Source organism: Diplotaxodon limnothrissa, linkage group LG20, assembly GCF_057381915.1.
Source record: "Diplotaxodon limnothrissa isolate DT_005_m linkage group LG20, D_limnothrissa_male_GT1.1, whole genome shotgun sequence".
NCBI classification, from domain to species: Eukaryota; Metazoa; Chordata; class Actinopteri; order Cichliformes; family Cichlidae; genus Diplotaxodon; species Diplotaxodon limnothrissa.
In genome coordinates this window covers 22,067,843-22,095,735 of record NC_140615.1, presented here as the reverse complement: position 1 = coordinate 22,095,735, position 27,893 = coordinate 22,067,843, and the positions used below count along the sequence as shown (strand labels likewise).

The following is a 27,893-nucleotide window of genomic DNA, read 5'->3' as shown; positions in this document are numbered from 1 at the left end:
GATCAGCTGAACTGTAAGAGAAATGTGTGAGAAACTGAGATGTGAAGTTTGTTTTTTCTTAAAAAAAAAAAAAGGGAGAAGAAAATCTTGTGTGTTTGAATCTCTTTTGAAAACAAAAAGAAACATCCCACATATGAGATTTCTATCATGTTGGGTATGATGTGCTTTTGTTTGTGAATGCCAAAAACACACTTTGATTTTAAGTGTACGTGTCAATTTGTGACAAAAATTTTGATTGCAGCAGAAGAGTCAGCAGGACGCAAGTTCATTTTCTGCATTGTGCTCTCGTTTTGTACCCTACTTGAACTGTGGTCACCTTATACACGTGTGTTCAGCTACAATCAGGGAAACTAGACTCTGAAATAAGAATGTTTTAAATCTACACATGTAGATCAAATACTTTTCTTTACTCTTGATACAACTGAGTAAGACTGTGAGTTTCCAACAGCATTAGCTTCTTTAGATAAATATTTAAATATAATGAATATCCTCTAAGATGCACAATGCAAACTTGTGGCGGAAATGTCCAAATTATGTTTTGGATTCATTGTGACTGAACGGTTGCGTGGCTATCCACTGTGCACAAATAAAATAAAATGTTTTCTCAAACATTCGTTAATTTTTGTTTTGCAGATGGGATATCGTTCCAAACGTTGCACACGGTCTCAAAGGCTCTTTGTATTTGTTTAAAAGCACATACTGAAAACCCACAACAAAATTAAAGCAGCGAATTATATAATCAGACATTAATGGACCGGCAGATGGGTAACATCTGGGTTTCACTTCCCCTTTTAAAGAAAAGAAACATGCAAAGCTATGAGCCATGGATGCTTGTTATTCGGTGCTATTGTAGTAGCACATCAAGTATCTGTGTAAAATCCATTTTGTGTTAAGTAGAAAGCTTTTACTTTGGTTTGTTTAGGTACAGCTTTACCGTTTTACATTTCCTTTTTCTGTCTGTGCTCTTGATCAGAGCCTGCGCTACTGTTTTATTCAGGTTAGCTGCTAGTATTTGGAAAGGGACGGGAAATAAAAATATATAGATTGGATTACGAAAAAAGCAAAACCCTGAGAGAGTCTATGTCACAGAGAGTCACAGTGTCTATGAAATACACAGAGAGTGAAAGCAAGGAGAAGACAGGAGCTTGGCATGTCATGGGAGGGTTTTTTTTGTATCCAAGGCTTATAGCAATGTAACTACAGGATGCGTTAAGGTTGGTTAAGTATTCCTTTTTTTTTTTTTTTTTTTTTTTTTCGCCTGTCCCATTTGGTTCTTTAGCCATCAGAATTGTTGTCTGAAGACCAACAAGGATACCCAATGGATTTACTTTGCCAAATGGATCATCGTGGCATTGCCGTATTGGTCCATTTGGTCGATCTTTGTTTTTATTATTTATTATATTTTATTTTCAGATGTTACAGACGGGACAGACATGAGTGAGAGATAGGAAAGGGAGGAAGGAAAGGAAAAACAGAAGGGGAGAGGGACAGTGAGAAAGGGGGGGAGAAAAAAAATAAAAATCTCCTGGATCACCTGTTGAGAGAAGAATAGAAAACAAGCAAAAAAAGACAAAAAAAACAAAAAACAAAGCAACATACTTTTTTTTTTTTTTTTTTTTTTTTTTTTTTTTTTGGCCTGTCCCGTTTGGCTCTTTTGCCATCAGAATTGTTGTCTAAAGGCAAAGAAAGATGCCCAACGGATTTACTTTACCAAACTGACCATCCCAGCCTTGCCGTAATGGTCCATTTGATTCACCTTTTATTGTTTATTTTATTTTCACTTAATGAATACGGGACAGACTTGACTGGGGGAAAGAAGGGGAGAAAGAAAGAGGGAAAGAGAAACAGCTGAGAAGAGGGACGGGGGAGAAGGGCAAAAGACAAAAACCAACAGAACGGGCAGAGAAAAAAAAATGCATATATCGATCACCTGGATCACCTGCTGAGAAAGAAAAAAGAAAGCAAGCAGAAGAGAACAAGAGTAATAGAATAAACAACATCACAATGATATATGGGAATATGACAGTAAATACTAAATGTTAAACATTATTGTGCAGCACATAAGATCAACACAACACAGTGTGCTTTGAGGTAGGAGCCAAAAAGGGTGTAGTTTGTGGGTGTGATCACCCGTGTGTACACCTGTGAGCATGGACGCGCTTGTTTTTTGTTTTTTTAAAAGGTTCCTTCATGTAATAATCTGCTAGAGGGTGTGGGGGGGCCACAGCCAAACAAAGCAACATACTAAACACAACACCATCGCATTAATCTAGCTAAGTGTAAACAGCAGTAAATACTAAATATTCAATGTTGTTGTGCAGCACGCAGGACAGATGTGCTTCGAAGTAGCAGCCAAGAAAGGTGTAATTTGGGTCTACGAGCAGTGAACACCCGTGTGCATACCTGTGTGGATCAGCGTGCTTGTATTCCAAAGGTTTCTCCATGTAACGATGGTTAAGTATTCCTTATTAAAGGCTTTGAATCACAGCGGGAATGATACCTTCATCGTGACGAATTCTCACGGTAAATTTTCCGTTTCAGTTTTAAGGTTTCTGCAATAGGACAATACTTTAAAAGGTTTTACTTGATCCAGCACCCTTTCCAACCTTGCTTTTATTTCCAAAATTTCCAGAAGAGTTGTTAAACAGCACTAACACTGATCATAATTCTCCCATATGACATTCTTTTCACTGGCTCTGTTAAATCCAGAATTGAATTTAAAAATTTTCTCCTCCTACATAAGATCTTGAATCATCAGGATCCATCACATCTTGAAGACCTCGTATTATCTCAATAGAGCTCTTTGATCTCAGACTACATGTGTCATGAAACGGCTGTGTGCAGGCAGGAGAAGGACCCAAACGCAAAATCTCGGAAACAGGACTCAAAAACCAGCTTTATTTGCTGAATGCAAAAACAAGGCAAGTTTATTTATATAACACAATTCAACAGCAAGGTGATTCAAAGTGCTTTACAGAGACATTAAAAAACAGAAACAATTAAAAAGCATGATTTAAAAAGAAAAAGAAAAAAAGGGAACAATAGATAAAATCAGTAGTTAAAATTTTAAGTTTTGAAATGTAAGCTTAAAAGTAAAACAGTGCGGATTTGGTGCTTTATTCAAATACAGCTGAGAATAGGTGAGTCTTCAACCTGGATTTAAATAAACTGAGTGTTTCAGCTGATCTGAGGCTTTCTGGGAGTTTGTTCCAGATATAAGGAGCATAAAAGCTGAATGCAGCTTCTCCGTGTCTGGTTCTGACTCTGGGAACTGATAATAAAAACGGATCCAGATGACCTGAGGGATCTGGAAGGTTCATACTGGGTCAGGAGGTCACTGATGTATTTTGGTCCTAAACCATTCAGAGCTTTATAGACCAGCATCAGAACTTTAAAGTGTAAACAAGACAAAACTATACTGGGAAAATACTAATGATAACATGAAACACAGGGAGAGGAACACAGCCATGGAACTGAGGGAGATGCATAAATACACAGAAAGATAAGGGATGTGGGAACACACGGGGACACAAGAACTCACAATTAAATAAACAGATACACTGAGGGAGACAGAGGGAAAAGAAACAACGGGGGGATCTAATAAACAAAACTTAACAGAACACCCTATGCAACATAGAATTAACCTTTAAAACAAGAAGTGAGCTTAAACAAAAATGGCAAAAAAACACAGGAAAACTCAAAACACTGGGTCAAAGTACCCAGGACCATGACATACAGTAGTACTGGCCCACATACAAAAACTTAAGCTGTCTTTGAATTGAAAAAATATGCTCAGAATGTGTTTCAAGACATGCCTTAACTGTTGTCAGTGTCATCCAATAGATTGTATTGTACATTAAAGATGGATGCAGCCACCATCATATTCACCCCTGGTTTTGGCAGTCTGAATGTTAGCCTTTTGGTAAATGCTATGTTCTGTTTTTGGAGTAAGCAGTGACCATATTCGGATGAGAGTTATGCAAGCTTCATTAGAAAGCTGCATCCATAAATTATATAAGTGCAAAGCACAGACACAGATATCTGCAAGTCAGTGCAAATTAAGAGGAGAATAAAATACAAAAATTCACTGACCAGAATTACAAAGAACGCCTGGTACAATGGGCCATGTTATTTTGGTGGCCTTTTAAAATGGTACTAACATAAGCCAAGTTTTATCTCTACAGCACTGAGAAGGTGATGATCGTGTGTATTACTGATATAAACAAGAGTGTGGTGCCTTTAATCCAAATAATATGCTCCAGCTTTTGCAATCAGTCGTGTCAAACCCACCTCTAAGATCTAACAATACGAGCAAAAAGAGGACGAGTCGATCATCTAACACTATGAGAAGGTTGTCTGACCAGAGCTTTAGGGCTGGCTTAAAATCTTTAAACATGCCATTCTGATGCAAACAATTGGAGAAGTGGTTTCTTGTCACATAACAGCTTTCTTAAAGACTTTCAAGACAAAGAGGTTGGATTATCTCTGCACAGCAACATTAAAACCCTGTATGATGTACCCTTTAAGGAAAGCTACCTTCTGCATTTCCAAATTTCAGTTTTTATTTCTGGACTGTACCGAAGTAGCTTTGCATAACTCGTCGTTCAAACTCTTCTACATATATCTTATACTTCATGCATCCCCTTCAGTTAATTTACTGACTAAAACAAGGAATTTAGCTCCACTCCTCCTCCCTTGAAACATTTCTTCTGATTGGACGCCCCTCCCTATTACTAGATTTTAATAGCAGGTGGCCAGATGACTGGATTAATGACATCTCCTCTCATTAACACCATACAAAGAAGAAAGCTGTCTAAGGAGGATATGTAGCAGGGATTACTCGTTTCTATGCTTAACATTTTTAATATGAGCATCCACAGTTATAGCATCCACAGTTATAGTATTATACTATATATGTCAGAGAATAAGGCCCTCTTTAATCTACCCCAGGTGTCACATGGTGGGAAGTAAGTACAACTTGGACATGCCAGCAGTACATCACATTTTTTTAATAAAAAGAAGGGGTTTGAATTTGCATTTGCAGCACTTTCATACACTTCCTCTTCCCATCTAGTCATTCAAACATAAAGATGTGAAAATGGATTTTCCGTGTGCTGTTTACTTCACCGTTTGATGTGAATGTGACCAAAAATATTTTTAAACAAGTGTGAATTATAAGCACCTACAGACTTTTGCTTTTGAGCTTTCTCTTTCTCTATCTGTTCCCTTTAGGGGTCGCAAATCGGATCATTCATCTCCATCTCATCCTGTCTCGAGCCTCTTCTTCTGTCACGCCAACCCTCTACATGTCCTAACGTTTACTTTTTCAGTGTGCATTTTAATGCATAGTTTTAGACAACAGGGAAACGTTTGCTTTTTTTCACAAAAATTGCAGTGACTTTGTGAAGGCACTGTTTGTCTGCTTTTGTGATTAAAGGCTTTTTTGGATGTCATATTGATCTTAATATTTTGCATCTCATTTCGGTTATTTCACAGTTACTTTGCATAACGACGATAGGTCATTATCATTATACAGGAGCAGCAACTACAGTTGCAGCTCCCGATGTTTGGCAATAAAATGCTCAGAGACATTTCTGGTGAAAACAAGGAGCCAAACCCACCTGGCCTCACTAGCACTCTATTTATGATTCCATCCTCATCTTCCAGAACTCTCGGTGAACTTTCCCCAACTTCCCTCGCAGGTTTTGGCTACGGGGACTTCTAAAGGGAAAATATACATTAAAAAACAAGCAAACAGCTGTTTTGATAATGTCAGGTGATCGTGCTGACTGTTAATGACTAGCATCTGTTCACAAACCTTCATTGACCTTTTGATGTTCTCCTCTAAACCACTCCTTCCACTAAAGCGTGAACAGTCTCCATGCGCTCCTCTCTCCATCATCACCCCCGGGGTAGTTTCTGCTCCCTCGGAATAAAAGCAACGACGCGATTGGATAGAGTGCCCGGCTCGTGGCTACTCCACATCCTCGTAATTATTTTGACGTCATGACGCTCGTCCAGCTCGTGACGCATTCCAGCTCTTCCTTCTGGGCGTCTTCCTCCCCTGGGCTGTTCCGGATGAGACGCCTCCCTCCCCCCGCCCCTCTGATCCTCTTATCAGCGAGTAAGCGGCCAAGATGGATGTTGTAAACCAGGTAAGGCTTTGATGGGGAAATCATCTATTTCATTATTGTTTCGTGTGGTAACGATTGTTTCATTTATTAATACTCGTTTCATTTTGTCGCCCGTTTTAATGGCGATATTTTATTCTAAATGTAGACATCGAATGCGTTTTGGAGTCCTTGGACTCGAAATGTGAATTTGGGAATTAATCTTTAAAATGCAGTTTTATAGGGACACGAAAGGGTCCAATCCAATGAGAGATTTCTCCACAGCTGATGCTGCAGTGTGTGTTTTAAAGTGGCCCGCTGAGTTTCCAGAGATTTCTGCAGCAATGACATTTAGCTACGGAAGGAGACGATGATACCTATTATCTCAGGGGATTCACCTAATTGATTTAGTTTGCCCACGTCTCAATTAGCCCGCTGTTGCCACGATAACAAACGACAACCTGATTAATTTCCAAGGCCCTCGCTGTATTCGTATAACCGCAGTAGGCCAAAGAGGAGCACAGGCTCCTGCATCTCTCTTTCGCTGGTCCCGAACAGCTCATCTCTCAGACTGCTGAATGGTTTGTGTCAAAGCCATCAAGTCTTCCCGGGGAGACGAGCGGATATCAGGCTGTCAGGCTCCTCTGAGCAGGAATTTTGTCAGTACCTGCGTCATCTGCTTAATATGGATGTTTGGCTTTGTGCAGAAACAATGAGGATAAAAGTGGCCCCGCAGCCTGTGAGAAAATCATCACTGCTGCTTATTCCGGTGCGGCCATTTATTGATGCACACGGGGACACACCGCCTTCTTTGCTTTGTCGCATTCACCTGCACGCCAGCCCCTCTTTTGCCTCGATCGTCAATTAAAAAACGGGATTTCCTCATAAATAAGTCAAAGAATTGCTGAGGAGTGTGCAGCACGGGAGCCGAGCGGCAGACCGCTAATCAGCTTTGTGTAATTGTAAAGCTGCAGGAGCAGCTCTGTGCCTCATTCTTACACATACAGATACACCACAGCCTTTGAAGTCTATACTACAAATTACTACACTACATCACCTCATAAGTCCACAAAGATGTGAGCTCTGGCAGGTGACTCACTGTATTCACTGCCAGATTGTTGCCGTAGTATAACAAACACCTGCAGGTGCCAGGAGCAGGCCAGGCTTGTGGGCAATGAGACTGAAGTAATGAGGTTTGTGTTTTTAATCAGCCTCATCGTGCCTGCTCGACTGAGAGGCACAGAGTTCATAAAACTAGAGTAAAGTCCAAAACGTGATGTTTTTAAAATTAAGTGCTTCTTTCTGCTGTTTTTGTCTTGACAGCTGGTGGCCCAAGGGCAGTTCACGATAATCAAACAACCTCTGGGATTTATAAAAGCTCTACAATGGGTAAGTTTTCTGTTGTTACACATTTATTGGTGGCAGTGATCATGATATACAGCACCAACGAGGGAATGTTTTAATACAAATTGTAATAAAATCATATTACAAAAGAAGAAATCCTGAAGCTTTTCTATGGTTTTGTGTGATACATAATGCCTGCATGTCCCTTGATGCCATATTTGTGACCTTCTGTCACACAGAGGCCATAAAGCTGCATGGTACATTATGATGGCTATGCATGTCGAGTCTTGGGGAAAAGACTCAGAGGTCAGACGTTTTTTTAATTGTATTTTCTTTTATTATTGTTCCTGAAACATGAACCAAGCCACTTTAATGACTGAAATCACCAAAAGGAGTTCAATTGATACATCTCTGTAAGTTGAACTGTTTTCATGGTCATTTAGGCATTAACTATCTGCATTACTGAGTACCTCTTGCTACTGTTAGCCATAATTCAGTGAATTGTTTGGCAATATACTGATTAGGAGTGGAAGACTGCAACAAAACCAAGGCCTACATGGAGGTCTGACTTTTTTTTAAATGATTTCTCCTAAAACTTATCCTAAGGCCTCTTAATTACTGAATTGCACATGATTAAGTAATGCATTGAGACTCCAAATTGAAACTGTGGAGTCTCATGTTTCTTTATGGTTATGGTAATACTTGCCCCAGCAGCCCTGAGTGGGAGATACCAGCAGGCTGTATTACATCACTCTGTAGTAACACTGTGTCAGTTCACTGAGGAATATAATGACAATTTGTTAAATCCATCTCAGAGGATGTGCCCTCATGCTAGTGCAATTTAGTACCCATTTTTTATGTGCAGCCTGTTCCAACCAAGCTACTCATTCATTAATTCATCGATGCAGGGAGAAAACCCGAGGATTGCAAGGATTTGCCTTTATTTGTTTATGCTGGTGGAATATGGGACACCTCACACGCTGTGTTGTACTCACAAATAGCCAGACATCTTTTTAGATTTTCTTTGTAGTTCCATCAGGTGCTCAACCCTTCAAGTCAGCTTTTAGGCAGAAAATGTTGCATCATGGCAACAGTTTCCCTCTTAACTGGAAATGTTTTTAGCTCACACAGTCACAGACATTCTCTCGTTATGTGTTGTTTTTCACAGTGTTTGTCCTCCATCATCATCAGCAGCATAGTGAAGAGGCTGCAGGGTGGAGAGTGGTGCAGCTACATTGCATTTTTCGCTTTCTTTCTGTTTTCCTTTGTGTCCACAGCTGGGGGGCATTTCAGTGACGGAAACAGAGGCACTACTTATGGTTATGCTACTAACTGACCGTGGCCGCATCTGGTTTGCTGTCATAATTGTAGCAGACTGCGATCTCGAAAGTGACTAAAATATTCTCTGCAATAATAATCAGATTGACATGTTTGTAATATAATAATAATACAATAATTACTATAGTCATTTAAAAAAGCATGCTTTTCCTTTTGACATATATTAAGGTATCTAGAAGCAATAATTAAACCTTGGGTTGCTGATAGTCATAGCACCTATTCATCATTGCATTTATGAATATCCTGAACTGAAAACTTACTTCACTTGTATATTTGTTTCATTTAGGGTTTGTTTTGTTTTGGTCAATAACTTGACCAATCAGTTAGCAGTGATTGCAGATGCCACTTTTACAGCTGAAATGACCAAGTAATATTATTTATTGCCACAGTTATAATGTAGTAACTGATGGTTTTTAATTATTTTTATTAAGTTGATGTATCTCTGTAGGTCGAGCTGTTTTCATCATCACTTAGGGCAGTAACTACCTGCCTTAAGGAGTAAATCTTGCTACTGTTAGCCACAATTCACTGAATTATGTTGCAATATACTGATTAGAAGTGGAAGATTGCATTGCACACACTCTCTCTCTCTCTCTCTCTCTCTCTCTCTCTCACACACACACACACACACACACACACACACACACACACACACACACACACACACACACACACACACACCACTTTCCATTATCCTTACCACACCAATTCCTGCAACAACAACAAAAAATGCAAAGGAAGAAAATCAATAAATTAATGTTAGGGAACATTTAATGATTAAAAATATCACAACAGCACATCTAAAAATAGGACTTAGCTCACAAATGACCCAAAGGTTATGTAGCTCTAATGTTTCAATTCCTCCTACATAATGAAATGTCAGAATGCATTTTTGGGAGGGTGCAGGGCGTGCCCCTCCTTGGATGGGTGCAGTAATCCCTGGCCTGTCCTCTGCTCCTCAGCCTGAGAGCACAGCTAAAACAACCCAGATGAGAACGCGTGTGCCAGAGCAGTGCTGAAAGAGTTCCACATTGTAATGGGCTCTGCAGATATGCTCGAGAATAGTCAGAGCCGTGAGTGTGCTGCATGACTCTGAAGTCCTTCCCTGGAGCTGTGTGAGTGTGCCAGCACCTCATCACTGCCTCCCTGGGTCAGTGCGAGCCAACCACCAATCAGTAGCCCGCTCAGGAGGCCAAGGCCCATGAATAATCTGTCAGTGGGCCTGCGTGCCTCAGCGTCAGGGCTAGAGGAGGAGCTCCTGGATCTACTCCTCTTTGTGGATTAATATGGGCATGCCTAACCAGTAACACCGTGTTTTTTAGGAGAGGGGATAGAGGATCCACCCATGAGAAGTATTTTTCCAGATTCTAGTGGAGGTTTTGCTGGAAACAGAAATCAGGAAGATGTATATTTGTATAGCCGAACGAAACATTTTTTTGTGCTTTTATAGAGCACAGTTCATGCATCAATGAAATAGCAGCAGTTTACCAGCTGTGTACATATCAGTATTCCCATTTTTGAACTGGAGAGATGAGAGTAGTTAGAAATGGACAGTCCTGTATATGGGTTGAGGATTTGTGGTCATGCAGAAGCAAGTGAGCACTATTCTTGTTGCATGAGTGACATTAAAACAGCATACTGTATGTGTGACTAATGTGGATTTGCCCACCTCACCCCATCCTCTCTCTCTCCCTGTCTCTGGGGAATAGTGCTGACACAGCCTAGATTTGATGGATGTTAGAAGACATTGAGTTCCAGAATACAGCTGATGTAGAGCTGAACCCCAGGAACTGTTCTCAGCTGCTACATGAAGCCACTGCGATGTTGAATTTAATCTGTATTCAGATTTCTGCTCTGACTCATTCTCAGCAGGCTTATAAAGGCTGTGAGAACATGAAGTAACAGCCTTTTTCACTTTGGCATGGTCTCTAATGTGTAATAAAGGCTGTTGATTTTGTTGTAGCTCGGGGCGGGGGGGGGGGGGGTTGCTGTGCAGACACTCTTGGTGGTTATTACTCCAGGGCCTCTGGTGGAGGCTTAGACAGCTTGTGTTTATTTTGCTTTTGGTGTGTATTTTTTCTACACATATATGGGTCAGTTTATAGATTGCATACTAAATGACAAGTTTTGACACGTTAAAGATGCCTTTGCTTTCGTTAGAACTAGGATAGTCCCAAAACTACAACATCTACATGCTCTGTTATTTACAATTGCTACTTCTATCCATGTCTGGATCAATAATTTCGGAGATGGAGGCAAACTAAGTCAGACAGGGAGTGTGAGAACAGCAGATCATTTGTGTCTGAGTGTGAAGAATTGTATATCTTCTGCTGACAACCATTCAGCATACCAGGAGGGGTAGAAACCAGCCTCTGCCTCCTCGCTGTGTGATGCTGCCAGCAGTGTTACCATGGCACCTAGCACTCAGTGTGCCACCATCTCTTTACTCAGTCTGGCTGTCCCGCTCCTTCCTCTCCACAACGCCTCCCTCTACTCATTTATCACCATAAAAGTGCAGTGCTTAATTGTCCAAAGGCGCCTTCCATTTAGATTCTATTTGCTGACCACAGATTTTTATCCAAGCTCTAAAATTATCACAGGAATGTTTCCACAAAAAGTTTACAGTCCTGGGAGACAAGAAACTGACTATCCCCTGACTTTTCCTTCAGTGCTGGTACTTTGCTTTATATATATTGATGGGAATGCAATCTGCATTATTTCTAATGGCCAGCAGGGGACGACTCCTGTCATTGTGGAAAGAAGACCAGTTATATGGAAGTGTTTAATGTGTGTCCATAAGGCATAAACAGCAGCTCCAGTTCAATAACTGGAATTAACCGAGCTGAGGCAGACAAGTACAGGCCCAGGTATCTCAAAGCAGCCACATCCCTAACTTTAAACTTTAATAAAATCATAATAGACTAACCATGTGACATAGGCTGGACAGTGAAGGATCACGTGAAAAAGGCCATAGTCATAGGCCTAGAGACAGTGATGATCTGGCAACCACAGAATGTAAGAGAATAATGTGTAATCCCCAACCAGTTGCTGAGTGGTTTGGTTAACATCAATGTCTGTGAAATCGATTACTAAAGCCCAGCCACACAGGCCTATAGACCAGTCAGTGACACCCCTGTTAAAAATGTGTATTCCTCCACCTGTGTATGTATATCTATGTAAGCATCACTACATACACAGGAGAACGTAAGGCATCAACTAACACTTAATAAGAGGTTGATGGTAATTTATGCAGTTCCTTTGGTTGCTTGCAGATTACAGTGGTCGCCTGGGTTTGCATGGAGTTAACCAACTTGTCTGCAAACACTCACCAGCTACTCTTCAAGCAGTAGTGAAACTGTTAGAAGGGCAACATAAACCAGAAATGGATAACATTTGGCTTCAAACTAAGGTAGACTTTTTGAAGGGTCAGCAGGCTGGCTGCGGTAATGAGGCACAACCTTTGCACACTACACGCAACAGTGGCAATCTGCTAAGGATCAAGTAACTGGTGGAGCACCATTAAACCTCTTTATAACTTATTTCAGCTAGCAACTGCTAGCAATTTGTGGGAACCACTCGCCAACCAGTTGGAGAATATGTATTTTTCACTCCCAACTGTTAGCTGTCTCATAGGCGATTTTCTGGCCTTACCTTCACCTGTGTGTGTAACGATGCTTTGATCATCAAGATCTGTTATCAGATCAAAATTCATAAGTTGTTCGCCATCATGTGAGAAACATATAGCATATAGCACTACAACAGGGGTTTCAAACATTAGGCCCATAACCCAGCAATTCACTTTTGATCAGCGTACTCTCAAATCCAGTCCGTGCAAAACCAGTGATGATCTGATAACAGGCATGCCAAAATTTACATAAAAACTGTCCGACAGCACGTCTGCACTGGCTGTTTTGAAAGATCTTGGTGATCAAAGCAACATTAGCAACAGGCGAATTTAAGGCATCAACTAACACATAACACTTTATGCTGACTGTATGGAAGCAGAGCATTTAAAAAGTGGTATTACCCATTGCTGATACTTCAAAAAGTATTTTTCAGGATCCACCTGGAAACATCTCATTGTGCTATCAATATCAAGCTGTTACCTAAATAAATATTAGTCTCTGCTCTGTTGCCAAGAAAGAAATAAAAAGCACCTAAGACTCTTATCATGAGTACTGTATGAGCACCTTCCTGACTTTAATAATCTGCTATGCTTTGTTGTTTTTAAGGACTCTGTAAAAAACAAACAAACTATGAATTCTTGCATATGTTAATATACTGTATTAATATTTAGCTACATCATCATGTTGCACCACATCAAAATCGGGCTCGTTACATATTTTATGTTTAAAGGTGTGTTTTCATTTGATCTGTAAGAACAACACACAGCTGAGGCACCAAATAGTCTCCATACTGAGCTCACTCAAGAAATTTTAACCTCTAATTGTTTTGAAAATAATGTACAGTTAATAGTAACAGCATGGGTGGTACACATTTATAGCATAACACTGCAGGCTGTGTTAAGGATTGTGCTTACACTGCAGTTACTGCCCAGGTTGTAGATATTGATTAATTGCACAGTTACTTCAGCATTTGATTCTGTTATGCTGTTGGTTTGGAGTTTAAACAAATATAACACCCCTATTTATTATTGATATAAATGGTGATTTGCTCAGTGTTAAGGATTAATTGCTTGCCCATGAAGAACATAACACGGATGGACAGATTTTCTCACTTTTAGGGTGCATTTAGATCTCTCAAACATTCTGGGTTAGATCTGGTCAATTTCCAAAGCTCCAACTGGATTTTTGCACCAGAGCTACACTGCAGATGGCAAATGGTTTTTTTTTTTCTTTGCTTTAAATTTAATAGAGAGAGAGAAAGAGAGATGACTGTGTTGCTTACGAGTGCTCTTGTCTCTCCTTTCACACATAATGCCGCCTCTTTCACATCTACAGTCATTTGCATCGATTATTAAAACCTGTTAATAAGCCTTTGGGCTTTGGCAGAGGACACTTTAAACTTAAACACAGCCCTAAAGGAACAGGGAAGAACAAAATTAAAACAATAGGGCTCAATTTAGTCACTCACTCTGTGCAAATCCAACAAACGAGCCTCCGTACTCACATTAGCTGAAAGATTACTGTAATTAGTTTAGTGTGTTTATGCCTTCTGCACGTAGGTCATACTATGAGGCTAGAGGAAGTGACGTGAGCTGGTGTGTGTGCATATGCACTCACGTGTGGGGGTGTGCCAGTGTGTGTATGTATGCATGTGTTGTGACTGACTGTACAGTAGCTGGAAGCTGAGTATTTGGTAACAGATGGTGGAGCACCTCCGTCAGATTAATAGCTGGATATTCTATCCAATCGGATCTGGTCTGCAGAGTAGGGAGGGTGTGGTAAAAATAGTCCGACTTGTCTAATCTGCTGTTTGTGTGTGTGTGAAGAGCGAGAGGCTGCAAGTTTATCTCCACTCATATTTGTCTGTGCTGTTTATGTGACTGCAGGTAAGAGGTGAAAAATAAGACTGAGCTAAGTGCACCTACAGTAATAATGAGGCACCCTGTAAACGAATGCACAATCACACATGCACACACATAAACAACAGTACAAAACCAATTTAAATGTACCGTGGGCAACAGGTGCAGTCAGTGCTCTGTAACCTGCTGATAATGCTGTATTTATTTGCACTCTGTGGGAATTTATTAGCACCTCGCTCTGATTGGTTGATCTTGATAAGTCTGCTTGAAACTGCAAAGGTTGGGAAGCATAGTCATGGTTGTCTAGAATGTGTCAATGATCACATGGATGGGGTTTTAAATTCAGTACATATTTTATTAAGGCATGCATGTATTTATTTTTATTCATTCATTGTAATCATGCAAACAAGTAAACAAATAAACAACAAGAAAACTCCTAACACAAAAAATTCTGCTCCTCATATGTAACATAAAGAAGTCCACATTCTCAAAGAAACAAACATGGTTGTCCAACTTTATCCTCTAATATGTATTTTATACTTTGTGGGGAAGCCAGAATTCAAACAATGTTTGTTCCTTTTTAGTGTAACTCTTACCTTCTGGATACAAATCAAGTAATTTGGCGTATTCCTGCTCCTTCTCCCACAGATCTTTGCAATCTTCGCTTTCTCGACATGTGGAAGTTACTCTGGCATGTTCAAGATGAGTGTGGAGTGCAGCAACCGCTCGGAAAGTGATCTAGGCGTAGAAGTAGAGTTTGAATATCCATTCAGGTATGGATTATATCATCACATAACTGAACTTTTAACATTTAATTGAACTTACAGTTTGACAGCCTTCTACATTAGATTAAGTTTAACAGCATTCATAAATAAATAAATATGTCCTTTTGGGGGGGCAATTTTTGTCACGAAAGACTTATTTTTATTTTAGATATGCTTGTTGTTCTGTAGCAAAGAAGCTCAGAGAAGTTTACTATTTTAGAAGCTCTAGCTAACTGAACAAATTCTGCTTGTTGCAGTAATAAACTGTACATAAAGAAAAGTATGCAGTTTCTGCTTTTGAAAAATAAACCTAATGTGGAAGTCCCTTAAATCTGCCTTCTGTGTAATGGCCAGCAGGAGAAGACTCCTCTGGTTGCATAAAAGTCTCTGAGAATTCAATTCACCCAGTTTTGAATAAATTAAAATTCAGCTACAGCATGTTTCAGATTTACAACTTTAGAATCATCTGCTGTAATTTTGCAGCTCTTACACCTTCTCATCTGTGTCTATCCCTTTTTTTGTGTTCCTGCCCCCAGGCTCCATCAGGTTTACTTTGATGCACCCACTTGTAAGGGAGGAGACAAGGAGCGTCTGTTCCTGGTCGGGGACTACTCCTCTTCAGCCGAGTTCTTCGTCACCATTGGTGTCTTTTCCTTCCTCTACTCTATGGCAGCGCTCGCTGTATACTGTTTCATCTTAGAGAAGTACCGTGAAAACAATAAAGGGGCCCAGATTGTGAGTTTGTTACCTTGAAGCACATAAAAAGTACATCTTGTCTTAAATGTAATACTTCTCAATTAATGATAGGAAAAAACAATAACCTTGTGTTGCTGATTTCCAGGATTTTGTTGTGACGGCGGTATTTGCCTTCATGTGGCTGGTATCTTCTTGTGCTTGGGCTAAAGGCCTCTCAGATGTGAAAACAGCCACTGATCCAGAGCGGGTCATCACTCTCATCCAAGCCTGTGAAGAACGAGAAAATAAGTGCCGTGAGATCCATGACCCCAAGGTCTCCGGCCTCAACACCTCTGTGGTAGGCTTAAAATGCTTCTGTTAGCGACACAATGTAAAGAGATGATACTAGAATAACGATAAGAACAAACGTTTGTCTCTTTTTTCCTCCACAGGCTTTTGGTTTCATCAACCTTATCCTGTGGATTGGAAACCTCTGGTTTGTCTTCAAAGAGACCGGTTGGAAGGCCGCTTTTGCTGGAACGTATGTCCCATCACAGGAGAAGCAGCCCGCCCCAGATTCCTATGCCCAGGAAGGCTACGGACAGCAGGACCCCTATGCCGGCTCCCAGGGAGGTTACCAGCCCGATTACGGCCAGCAGGGAGGCTACAATGAGGATGGAGGTTATAACCAGGGCTATGACCAGCAGCCTACCTCTTACTCTAATCAGATGTGAGCCTGTCCTGAAACACTACAGCTGCAGAATGGTGAGTGCAAATATGAGTAGAAAATCTGTCCAGTTTTTCTACTCACATTTTTTTTCTACTCGTGTTGTTAGAATGACATAGATATCCATTATTCAATGTGATGTTATATTTTAAGCACAAATAAAGGGTTGAATGCACAAATGCTTTCTATGGTCCACTTTTTGAGTCTTTTTTCACATTGCCTCTTGGCTAAAATGACAAGTACTATGAAAATGACATGGAGAAGTTTCCTGGAGCGCATTAGATTTCATCAGTAATGTTAAGATTTTCTGAAATCCAGCATGCAACTGCTTCAGAGAGCGACCTTAAACTTGTATTTTCTCTAATGGTTACAAAACAAACGTTATGAGAGAATGATCCAACACTTCCTTCATCTATGACCTCAGAAAAACACACATCCTGGTATATTTATGGTTTTCAAGTCTTACAACACAATGTTTATTTTGTAAATGACTGTCATAGTTTGAGTAAAACAGAAAGTAAATCAGGGTGTGCTTTAGGGTGTGGGCTTACTGTGAGTGCCCAATGTACTCAGTCTCTCTGGGAGGGGGGGGGGGGGGGGGGGTGCAAGATGGTGGCAGTCAAACTGCTTGAGGCAAGATTTCAAAACAAGAATCTACAAATCTATGGGTGGCATCACAGTGAATAAATCCATAAATCCATCTTTTATAGATCACACTTATTTTTTGGAAAACATAAAAGTACTTAAAATAAAAAGTTATGCTGGCTTATTAATAACTAAAGTAAAATAAAACAATTTAATTAAATTCAGTTTTATTTACGCAGCACCAAATCACAACAACAGACCCTACAATAATGAGCAAATTCATGGGCGACAGTTGGAAGAAAAAACTCCCTTTTAACAGGAAGAAACCTCTGGCAGAACCAGGCTCAGGGAGGGGCGGCCATCTGCCACTACCGGGTGGGCCAAGAGAAGTAAGACAGGACAAAAGACATGCTGTGGAGGAGAGACAGAGATTAATAACACATATGATTCAATGCAGAAAGGTGTATAAACATGTAGAGAGTGAGAAAAATGACTAAGGAAGAAATACTCCATGCATCATGGGAGTCCCCCAGCAGGCTACACCTATTGCAGCATAACTAAGGGAGGATTCAGGATCACCTGATCCAGCCCTAACTATATGCTTTAGCTCAAAGGAAAGTTTTAAGCCTAATCTTAAAAGTAGAGACAGTGTCCATCTCCCGAATCCAAACTGAAAGCTGGTTCCACAGAGGAGGGGCCTGAAAGTTGAAGGCTCTGTCTCCCATTTTACTTTTAAATACTCTAGAAACAACAAGTAAGTCTGTAGTCAGTTTATATGTATCTGTTTACAATGTATCCACTTGTAATAGCCTAATAACCTGAGAAAGGTGAAGTTTGAAGATGTCCTCTTTTTTGTATTTTCGTCATCTGCTCGATATCTTATGCAGCAGGTGATAAAAAGAAAAGTTTGAACTTTCATTGTTAATTAAATAGTTAGTTAGCTACAGCACAAACAGAAGTATTCTTACCCTCTCAACTCCATTTTGAAAGGAGAAAACAAAAACATCCACAACTAATGTTCTCACAGGCTTCAAAGAGATCAGGCCTATTGTGACTCCAAGGTAAAATCTGGAGGATGAAGGTCAAGGCTTTATAATTAAGAGTATGCCAGATTCAGTCGGTATCTTTCGACATTTACTGAAACAGCATTATTGTTAATGTTCAGTAGTGAAGGTTGCAGGAGAAAGATCTAGTCATTCGATAAGGACCAATTGTGTACAAACATCTGACTTGCAAAGGAGCTTTTGAGCCAGCTACAGTACATACATTTACCAGCTCTCTTTGGCCTTTGAGTTCCACTACCCTCCAGAGGTCTTATAACTATGGTGAGAGAGCTTTTTGCTCCAAGGCTGTAGACTACACTGACAGCTAAAACTGCACTTAGTATTAAAAGATGTGAAATGTCTGCCACACAGAGCACTTAGAAACGTGGTTTAGAGTACTCAGAAGCCATTGCCTTGTATTCTTGGATTTAAAACCTGCACTTTGGCTCATCTTCTTCAATGATTTGTTTTCCCTGTTTGGTCAAAAATGTTTTAAAGTCCCAAAAATATACTCATCAATGTACTCAAACAATCGCAAAATAATTTGCTTAAATTTGAGCAGCAAGTTCAGCAGGTAAACAAGAATGTCACTTTTGCTATTGACCAATCAAATTTCAGCAAATAGAGAAAGTTACTCCACAGTTAAAAAGGATGTAACCTCAATATATTTTAGACAGATTTTCTGGCTCTTTGATTTGCAAACCGAATGCTATACTTAGATCAAAAGAGCAAAGTATTGTTTCATATCAATCATACTATATTTTTCATTAAGTCAATATCCATCCATTCATTTTCTTAACTACTTCATAACATTAGAGGTAGAGTCCACAGGACATGTCACCAGTTTAGCACAGAAAGTGAATTTCCTTTAACCACACATTCATTTTCTTAACTACCTTTCACCTATCTATGCATTCCTCGTGTATGTTAAGACGCCAGAGTACCCAGAGGGAACCCACAAAAGCACAGGAAGAACACAGGACACTACTCTGCCAGCTGATTTCTTTTATCCATCCATTCGCATCCACTTATCCTTTTCAGGGCCACGGGGGGTGCTGGAGCCTATCCCAGCTGTCATAGGGCGAGAGGCGGGGTACACCCTGGACAGGTCGCCAGGCTAACACATAGAGACACAGACGAACATTCACTCTCACATACATGTATTCATTCCCATAGGCAATTTAGATTAATCAATTAACCTATCCCCACTAACTGCATGTCTTTGGACTGTTAGTGGGGGATAGGTTAATTGATTAAACATGGGGGAATACATGCAACCTCCACACAGAAATGATGGAATTGAACTCAGGACCTTCTTGCTGTGCGGCAACAGTGCTAACCACCGTGCCACCGTTCTACCCTAATTTATTTGAATTAATTATAATTCAGCTGAAAAAAATTAATTAAATAACAGATACATGTGAAGTAAAAAGAAAAAAGTGCCACAACCTTGCAGAGGATGGATTTAGACTTTTACAGAGAGGCAAAGGTAAAGGAAAGTGGAGGCGTAAAAACAACAGCTACTGCATTCACACACATATGAACTTGAGTGGCTTCCCACTCTTAATCCATATGGTTTACTATGATGGTGGCCCACGCTGTGTAGCTATAACAGCTTCAATTCTTCTGGGAAAGCTTTCCACGAGGTTTAGGAGTGTGTTTATGGGAAGTTTTGATCATTTTTCTAGAAATACATTTGTGATGTCAGACACTACGTCGAATGAGAAGGCCTGGCTCGCATTCTCTGCTCTAATTCATCCCAAAGGTGTTTTATGAGGCCGAGATTAGGACTCTGTGCAGGCCAGTCAAGTTCTTTCACACCAAACCCGATCATCCATGTCTTTATGGACCTTGCTTTGTGCACTTGTGCAGTCAGACAAGTAGCATTCTCCTGGCAACCACCAAACCCAGACGCGTCCATTTGATTACCCCACAGAGAAGCGTGAGAAGTCACCGCAGACAACACGTCTCCACTGCTCTAGAGTCTAGTGGCAGCATTTTTTACATGGCTACATCCGATGTTTTGCATTGCACTCGGTGATGTAAGGCTTGGATGCAGCTGCTCAGCCAGGGAAACTGATTCCATGAAGCTCTCTATACACTGTTCTGATGGTTACATGAAGTTTGGAGGTCTGTAGCTCTGCAGAAAGTTAGCGACCTCTTCACAATATGCGCCTCAGCAGCCATTGAGCCCACTTTGTGATTTTACGTGGCCTACCACTTTGTGCCTGAGTTACTGTTACTGTTGTTCCAAATTGTTTTTTTTTGTTATAATCCCACTAACAATATATACCAGATGCTCTTCTTGACACAACCCCAAAGGGATTTGTGTCTCCTCCTGGAATTGAACTGGAAGGCTGCCACACAGCATCACTACAAAATAGAAAGATGCACAGTGAGTTCATAAAGACGATCTTGGTTTATTTATTCATAGAAGCAAAAAAACATGATTTCAATTTGAGTAATTGCCCAGCTCCTTATCCTATAGTGAAATATACATCACATCATACTGTCATTTCTTGGTGTTACTGTGAATAAATAGTATCATTGTAAGCGTTTAAAAAGCCATGATTTGTTGAGTTAGTTGTATGTATGTGTAATTTATCCAATGATGTGTTTGCTGTTTATTTAACATTTTCTTTCCCTCTCGTCTTTGCTTGTCTCCTTTGCCCAGGTTGACCTTGTGATTTTGGAGTGTGGCTCTCCACCGACCACCACTTTCATTTCCACACTCCTCTGTTTGTCTGTTTGTGTATCTGTGAGTTGACAGGCGGAGGGAGGGAGGCCTGGAGGGGAGACACCAGTGGGGCTGGGGGAGGAGATCATCACTGTGGGTCGGGGTGGGAAGGAAAAAAAAGAGGGAAAATGGATCTTTGCTGTAACATGATGTTTATTCTCGTGATGTATTTACTGTAGAAGACAACAGAGGATTGTCTGTTTGGTTATACGAGAAAAACTTGAATACAAATACCAAAACATTCGTTGATGAACATTTATGAGAAATCTTGTAATGGAAAAGACATTTACGGAAAAAGAAAAAAAAAACACATTGTAGTAACATTTAACTTGGGAGAATGTATTTGTCTGTGCTGTGTAAATATCAACATACTGATATATATGATTATATGTACACAGTTGAATAATTGTGCACTCCATATTAGTTGTTATACAACAAATGTTGAGCACAGAGTTATTCAATTGCATTTACTTTGGTTCTGTTTAGGAGCTCACATAGTTTAGCCTTTGCCCTTAAGTTTCCATGAACTATTAATACCAACATCATCTTCTTATTTTCTCATCTCAGAATCTGGGCATTTTTTTATGTTCGCATTATGACTTTTTTTCTAATGTATTTGATCAGCATTATAGGCAAGATTTAAGAATTAGGGTTGATGTGATGGTAAATATTGAAAGCAAATACACACATATATATGAAATGAGCTAAGAAAGTGAGACGTAGTGAGATGTGAACAGCAGTGGTAACAGTGAGTTGCTTCAACTTTATGTCCATTAAAATATATTTTTCCCATCAAATGTCACCGTCAAGAGAGGATGAATTCTTGTGACGCTCTGAATATTTTAAATCCTGACATCTAAAATAAAAAGTGCATAGGGAGAAGAAAATGGCAATTGTGGCAGTGAGCAGCTGCCTTAGCAACGTGTGTGTGTTTATTCGTTGGTTTTATGTAAGGGCATCAAACTCATTTTGTCAATGAACCACATCCTGTTTTCAGTCGCCTTTTATGTGGTCCTGAAAGTTGTAAGACAGAGTTATATAGTTTTTTAAATGGTGTTTCTATCACACTGTAATCAGTGGCATACATACATTAACATTAACTGTAGAGAAATGAGAATAAAGTGTATAAAATTTTAAAGACCTCGCTCATGCCATGGAATAACCATGTAATATTATGAAGCATTTTAAACAATATGTCTTCATATATAATCCGTCTGCATCTTCAGTCGTTCTTAAGCTCTTCTCTTTCTGGTGGCGAACCAGTTTACTGCATGCATCCTACTTCCTATATCTCAAAGCATCCTTAAACATATTCCAGAGGCTGAGGCTCACGGCTGCAGGAAAGCATTAGGCTACACAGTAAATGTCGTGGTACGTTCAATCCATCGTAGAGGTTACTGCACACGACACAAACTGAACAGCAGCTCTGCTATATTCTACTCAAAGCACAAAGTAAGTGTTGCAATAATTATTTATTTCCAGATATCAACACACTTTTTGATTGCCAGTCCTCCGACTGGACATTCTAGATCGTCTTTGCCGAATGGTAGGAGATGCGTCTCGATTGGTAGTTTTGCTTCCACCAGCTTCGTCACAATAAATTGTTCATCTTCAGTATACTGGTCCATTGTACAGCCTCGTATTCATCCAGATGTTTTTTTGTTTTGTTTTTTGAAAAAAAGTGAACACAAATACATAGATAAATATATAAATTCAGGGTTCTTTGATTCAGGCAGTGTAGAAGCACCTTGCTTTATCTCCTCCTCTAGTCTCCCACCTCGGTTGTTTCCCTCTTTCTTTCTCTTTCACTGTAGCTCTTATAAATATGCTGAAATGAAATATACTCTGTTGTTAGTGGTGAATGATGTCTTGTGATACTCTCTAAGCCTTTGGATAGTGCTGTGTTTATTGTGTATGATGTATTCCTATTAGTATTTATGATAATGATAAGTCAGAGAAAAAACAAAATAACCGAGACGCTCCAGAATTCTGCTGTATTCTTATTATATGGGATCCATGTGAAACGAAATGAAATAAAATTGAAATTATTCTGTTGAAGGTTAAAAGGTGTTTTTCTGTTCATATGTGGTTTGTGTGCTTTCAAATTGTTAATATAATTTACATGAGAACATAAAAAGTGACATGCCACTGAAAATGTTCTGAAGTTTCAAGATGGACAAACAGAGAAAGCTTGATCTATTTTAACGCCTGTACAGTTTCATATGGCTTCTAAAATGCTAATCATGCTCAGGTAGATGGCTCTATAGATGGCATATGTTTCTTGAAATAGGCCTACATTAAGCACAGTCATACTAACCTGGAAACTTGCACAAATTAGAAAGGCTGAAGTCTGAATACCAGGAGTATAATACAAAATGCAGTGTACAAATGACAGAAGTGAAAACTGATCTTTAAGTTCTTTTTTTTTTATTTCCTTTTATTGTTTGGCGATGATGTAAGTGTAAACTACAGGTAATCTTTTGAATTTTGTACAAAACAGCATTTTTTTAACTACATGATAAAAGCATAAAGGAATACAATTACACGTTAAAACTCAAAGTAACACTCCCCTTGTTTACGGTAACCTCTGCACACACAGAGATAAAAGCATCTTGCATTGGCGCACAGATCTTATCAGCTTGCCTGTGGTCATAACAAAAAAAAAATGTTAAACTTCTTCCTTTCCGTTTAAAATGACTCATGCCTTATGCAGTCTTCAAAGATATCATTAGCTTGTGAAATATTTTAGGGTGTTGAAAGTATAGAGGCTATACAGTGTTTGTGAGTGCTGGAAAGCATATTTTTATATTCCAGCTGAAATGTACAGAAGATAAACTTTCTGTGAGAAAGCTAGCAAGCATTTTAAGCATTTGAGGGCTTTTTATGTCATGGTTACCTTTGAAAATTAAAGATAATTTAGGTATACTTTTCAAAATATTCAGGATGACAGAAAAAGTGAGCAGTGCTGGAATTCAACAGACAAAAACTTTTCTTTACCTTTAAGAGCTAACGTTGTTTGCAACTTTTCAGATAAGTAAAAGAAATGCCCAAAATAGCATTTTCATCCCTTTTGCCCCCATATCATAATTTGAGACAACATCCTACATTAATACTGAAAGTAAACAGTTCGACACTTCTTTTCTTTATCTGGTGTATTCATAAAGAAAGAAGGGGACGTATAATCATCTAGGTAATGTCCAAAGAGTTCGATTTGGGGTGGGAGTATGATCGACCCACAGTGACACCCCTCAACAAATGACTTAAATTCCCACTGCCCACTGGATAAGAACATGGACAGGTATTGTAGTGGTGGAAGTAACTTGGAGTGGAGTGTTTTACTGAAGTGTTTAATTTTACTCTATTTTGTTGCTTTTTAATAGTGCAACATACTCTGAATGCAAATATTGTACTTTATGCCACACACTATATATTTTGATAATGTTGCACAGTAATAAAAATCATCTCCAGGTGCAACTTAAATACTTCCTTTTTGTTGCTCCTTTATTTCCTAATGGATCACTACTTTCCACTTTCCACTAACCACAAAACAAGTTTTCCCATTTCTCATAATACCATCTGCATCATACGGAAGCCCGTTTCCGCCACTAAATAAAAACAAAACAGCTAGTATCCATAACTCGAAATTTCGAGAAATATAACTCAAAATTTCGAGTTACTTTTCTCAAAATTTCGAGTTAGCTCTGCCAATCAAAAATATACGTGAATGAGGTCGCTTTCTTGTTACCCGGAAGCATATGGCGCAGAGGAACGCGCATTCAAAAACGGATCCCAACAAATTGGCGCTTGCTAGATTTCTACAAGGCGTTCAACTCCTTAGAGCATGAGTTTATTTTTACTGCTTTAAATAAATTTGGGTTTGGTCAGTCCTTCTGTAATGCCGTTCGGACACTGTATTCCAATAGTAACAGCTCCATAAAGCTTGCCACTGGTACTTCCCCAAGATTCTCTCTAAAGCGTGGAGTGAGGCAGGGTTGCCCCCTATCCGTATATTTATTCCTTCTTTCTGTGCAACTCCTTAATTCGCACATTGAACTCAGTTCTTTAAAAGGCCTGGTCATTGCTAACAGAGAAATACTCATAAGTCAGCTGCCAGACGATACAGCTCTCTTCCTCAGAGACGCCTCGCAAGTTTCAGTGGCCATTAACAATATACAGCCATTCTCTAAAGCCTCCGGACTTTCACTCAACCTGCATAAATGTGAACTTTTACCAGTTAAAAGTTGTTTAGCAACTTCAATTCATGGAATACCTGTAAGAAGCTCTGTAAAATACCTTGGAATTCAAATAATAAAAAATGAGCAATCCAGATGCTCCACAAACTTCATTCCTATTATAGATAAATCCCAAAAAATCTTTAATCATTGGCTACAGCGAGACCTGTCATTGAAGGGTAGAGTTCTGCTATCGAAGGCTGAAGGTATCTCCCGTCTAACCTATGCTGCCCAGTCACTACATGTTGATAATACAACCTGTAAGTCAATTAACAAATTATTATATAATTTTTTATGGAAAAATAAAACTCACTACTTGCGTAAATCAGTAGCTTTAAATTCATATGATAAAGGAGGTAAAAATTTTATTGATTTCGGTGCTCTTAACAACACCTTTAAAATAAACTGGATTAAAAAGTATTTAAAAAATCCCACTTCTATCTGGAACTTTATCTCACATCATGTGTTCTCTAATTTAGGCGGCCTTAACTTCCTACTGCTCTGCAATTACAGTATTCCAAAAATACCACTGAAACTTTCTCACTTTCATCAACAAATTCTTTTGGCATGGGCCCTGATTTACAAACACAATTTCTCTCCACAAAACTGTTTTATTTGGAATAACTGCAATATTATTTATAAAAATAAAACTCTTTTTTAAAATAACTGGTTTAATAATGGAATAATCTTGGTTAGTCAGTTATATAGAGAAGATGGACTCTTTTATAATTACTCTGAGTTCCTCAGGAGATACAATGTACCGATAACGCCTAAAGAATTCTCAATAGTGTTCGATGCCATCCCATCTGGTCTGTCCATGTTACACAGATGCTCCCACAGTGCTCCACTACAGGTCACTCCCCCGGATGTGTTACATTCTTCTCTTGGCAATGTTTGCTTTTCCTCTCATAAGTCTATAAATACCAAAATAAGATCTCTCTTTCAGGATGCAATGGTCTCTGTTCCATCAGCCATATTTTATTGGGCCAATTTTGTAACAGATATTGAATGGAAAAAAGTTTGGACTTTACAAAGGTTTTTCTTGACAAACAAAATTAAAGAGATTTCCTTTAAGTTGATTCATAGGTTTTACCCTACCAAACAATATTTGTCCAAATTTATGGCTGAAATAAATGTAAATTGTACTTTCTGTCAAGAGCAACCTGAAACAGTTTCTCATCTGTTTTGGTCATGTAAATTTACGTGTAAATTCTGGAAGGATTTCCACAAGTTTATTGCTGACTTTGTTCTCCCTAATCTTCGACTATACTATAAGGATGTTATCTTTGGCTATTATAATTTTAAAGACAAGGACAATGATGCTTTCTTCTTTATAAATTTGGTTTTATTTTTGGCAAAATTTCATATACACAAAAGCAAAGTCCTCGGCAGAAAGCCTGAACTTCTTGTATTAAAAATGGAACTTGCACAATATATAAGGACAATCTCCTCATCAAAAATCACTAAGGCTCTCAAGACTGTTAACATCTATAACCGATTGAAACTGCTAACTTGATTTTGGCTCTTGCAAACTTTTGTTTATTTATGTTCCCCTTAATTTATTTTATTTTTTGTACTCACTTTTGTCTCACTGTCCTTGTCACTCTTTCTGTTCTTCATTGTACTACCACAATGTCATCTTTTATGTGATCCCTGTTTTACTTGACTGTATGTCTAAAATGTGATAAAGTTAAAAAAAAAAAGAAAAAAAAAGGCTGCAAACCCAAAAAACAAACAAACAAATTGGCGCTTGCTGATAGTAACACCATGTGATTCAGCTAATAACACAGGGATTTCATCATTTGTGAAGCAAGGCTGAAAACACTCAGCAATGTGTGCATCCACGACTGGATGTAATACCGGTTGCTTAGCTGTAGCATTTGTAGCTGGGGGCTTCAGCTTCCGGGTAACGAGGAAATGACGTCATTCACGTAGATTACTGATTGGCAGCGCTAACTCGAAATTTCGAGTTACTTTTCTCAAAATTTTGAGTTAATAAATAGAAATTTCGAGTTAATATGTTGAAATTTCGAGAAAGTAACTCGGAATTTTGAGAAAATAACTCGAAATTTTGAGTTATGGATCCTTTTTTTTTTAGTGGCGGAAACGGGCTTCCACAGCATCAAGACTCCACACACGGCTGAAAATGTTTTGCACACCCGTTTTCTACATTGGGTTTATTTCTGATCAAATACCCTGCACTCCTCATGCCTCGTGCTCATCGTTGCTCCAAAAACCTGGAAACGCCCCTGTTCACGTGCAAGCTGGCATGTGGCACTTTTTTTTCTTTTTTTGCTCTGCGTGTGCTCAAAGTCACAAATTATGCATATGTCAGCGAATATGATGCAAGGAAAACAATGAAAAGAAAAAAGTTGGACTGAAGCTCTAGTCTTTTGTTTAGCTTCCTGTCAGCCTTCTTGTTTTCACTTATTAAGGGAGACGGGGAAAGTATGTAATAAAGCAAAATAAGTAAACTTGTAACTTGCATGGTTTCTTTGCTCTCTAGCAACCCATTCTCTTCGTCCTACATATAGTTTTTAGGGATTTTAGGGATCTGTGCAAATATTAATAAAGCACAAGCACCAGCACAACAATCCAGTTGTTTATTTGCAGTTAAATAATCCCCGGCAGCGTCACGGTATAAAGCAAATGTAAACAACCTAAAATGACATAACAAAACATTAAAATAACTTCAGGTAATTACAGAGAAACAGCTCCCCTTAAGGAAAGCAGTAGCGAGCCAAAGCCCGGCAGTGAACTACTACGCCGGTTCCTTGTTCCTCCCTCATGTTTCCGCAGAGCTTCTGTGGTCGTGCTGGCTGGAAGCCAATCAGCGCATTTCATCAAGGTGAT

General features: G+C 39.3%; 1 protein-coding gene across 1 annotated transcript; it reads left to right on the top strand.

Moving 5' to 3' along the window:
* Positions 1-6,137: 6,137 nt before the first annotated feature.
* On the top strand, positions 6,138-16,450 carry sypb (synaptophysin b). Its single transcript, XM_085344015.1, has 6 exons — positions 6,138-6,155; positions 7,434-7,499; positions 14,926-15,050; positions 15,578-15,776; positions 15,883-16,074; positions 16,169-16,450. The coding sequence occupies exons 1-6, from the start codon at positions 6,138-6,140 to the stop codon at positions 16,448-16,450; spliced, it is 882 nt and encodes a 293-aa protein (XP_085200141.1).
* The last annotated feature ends 11,443 nt before the right edge of the window (positions 16,451-27,893 follow it).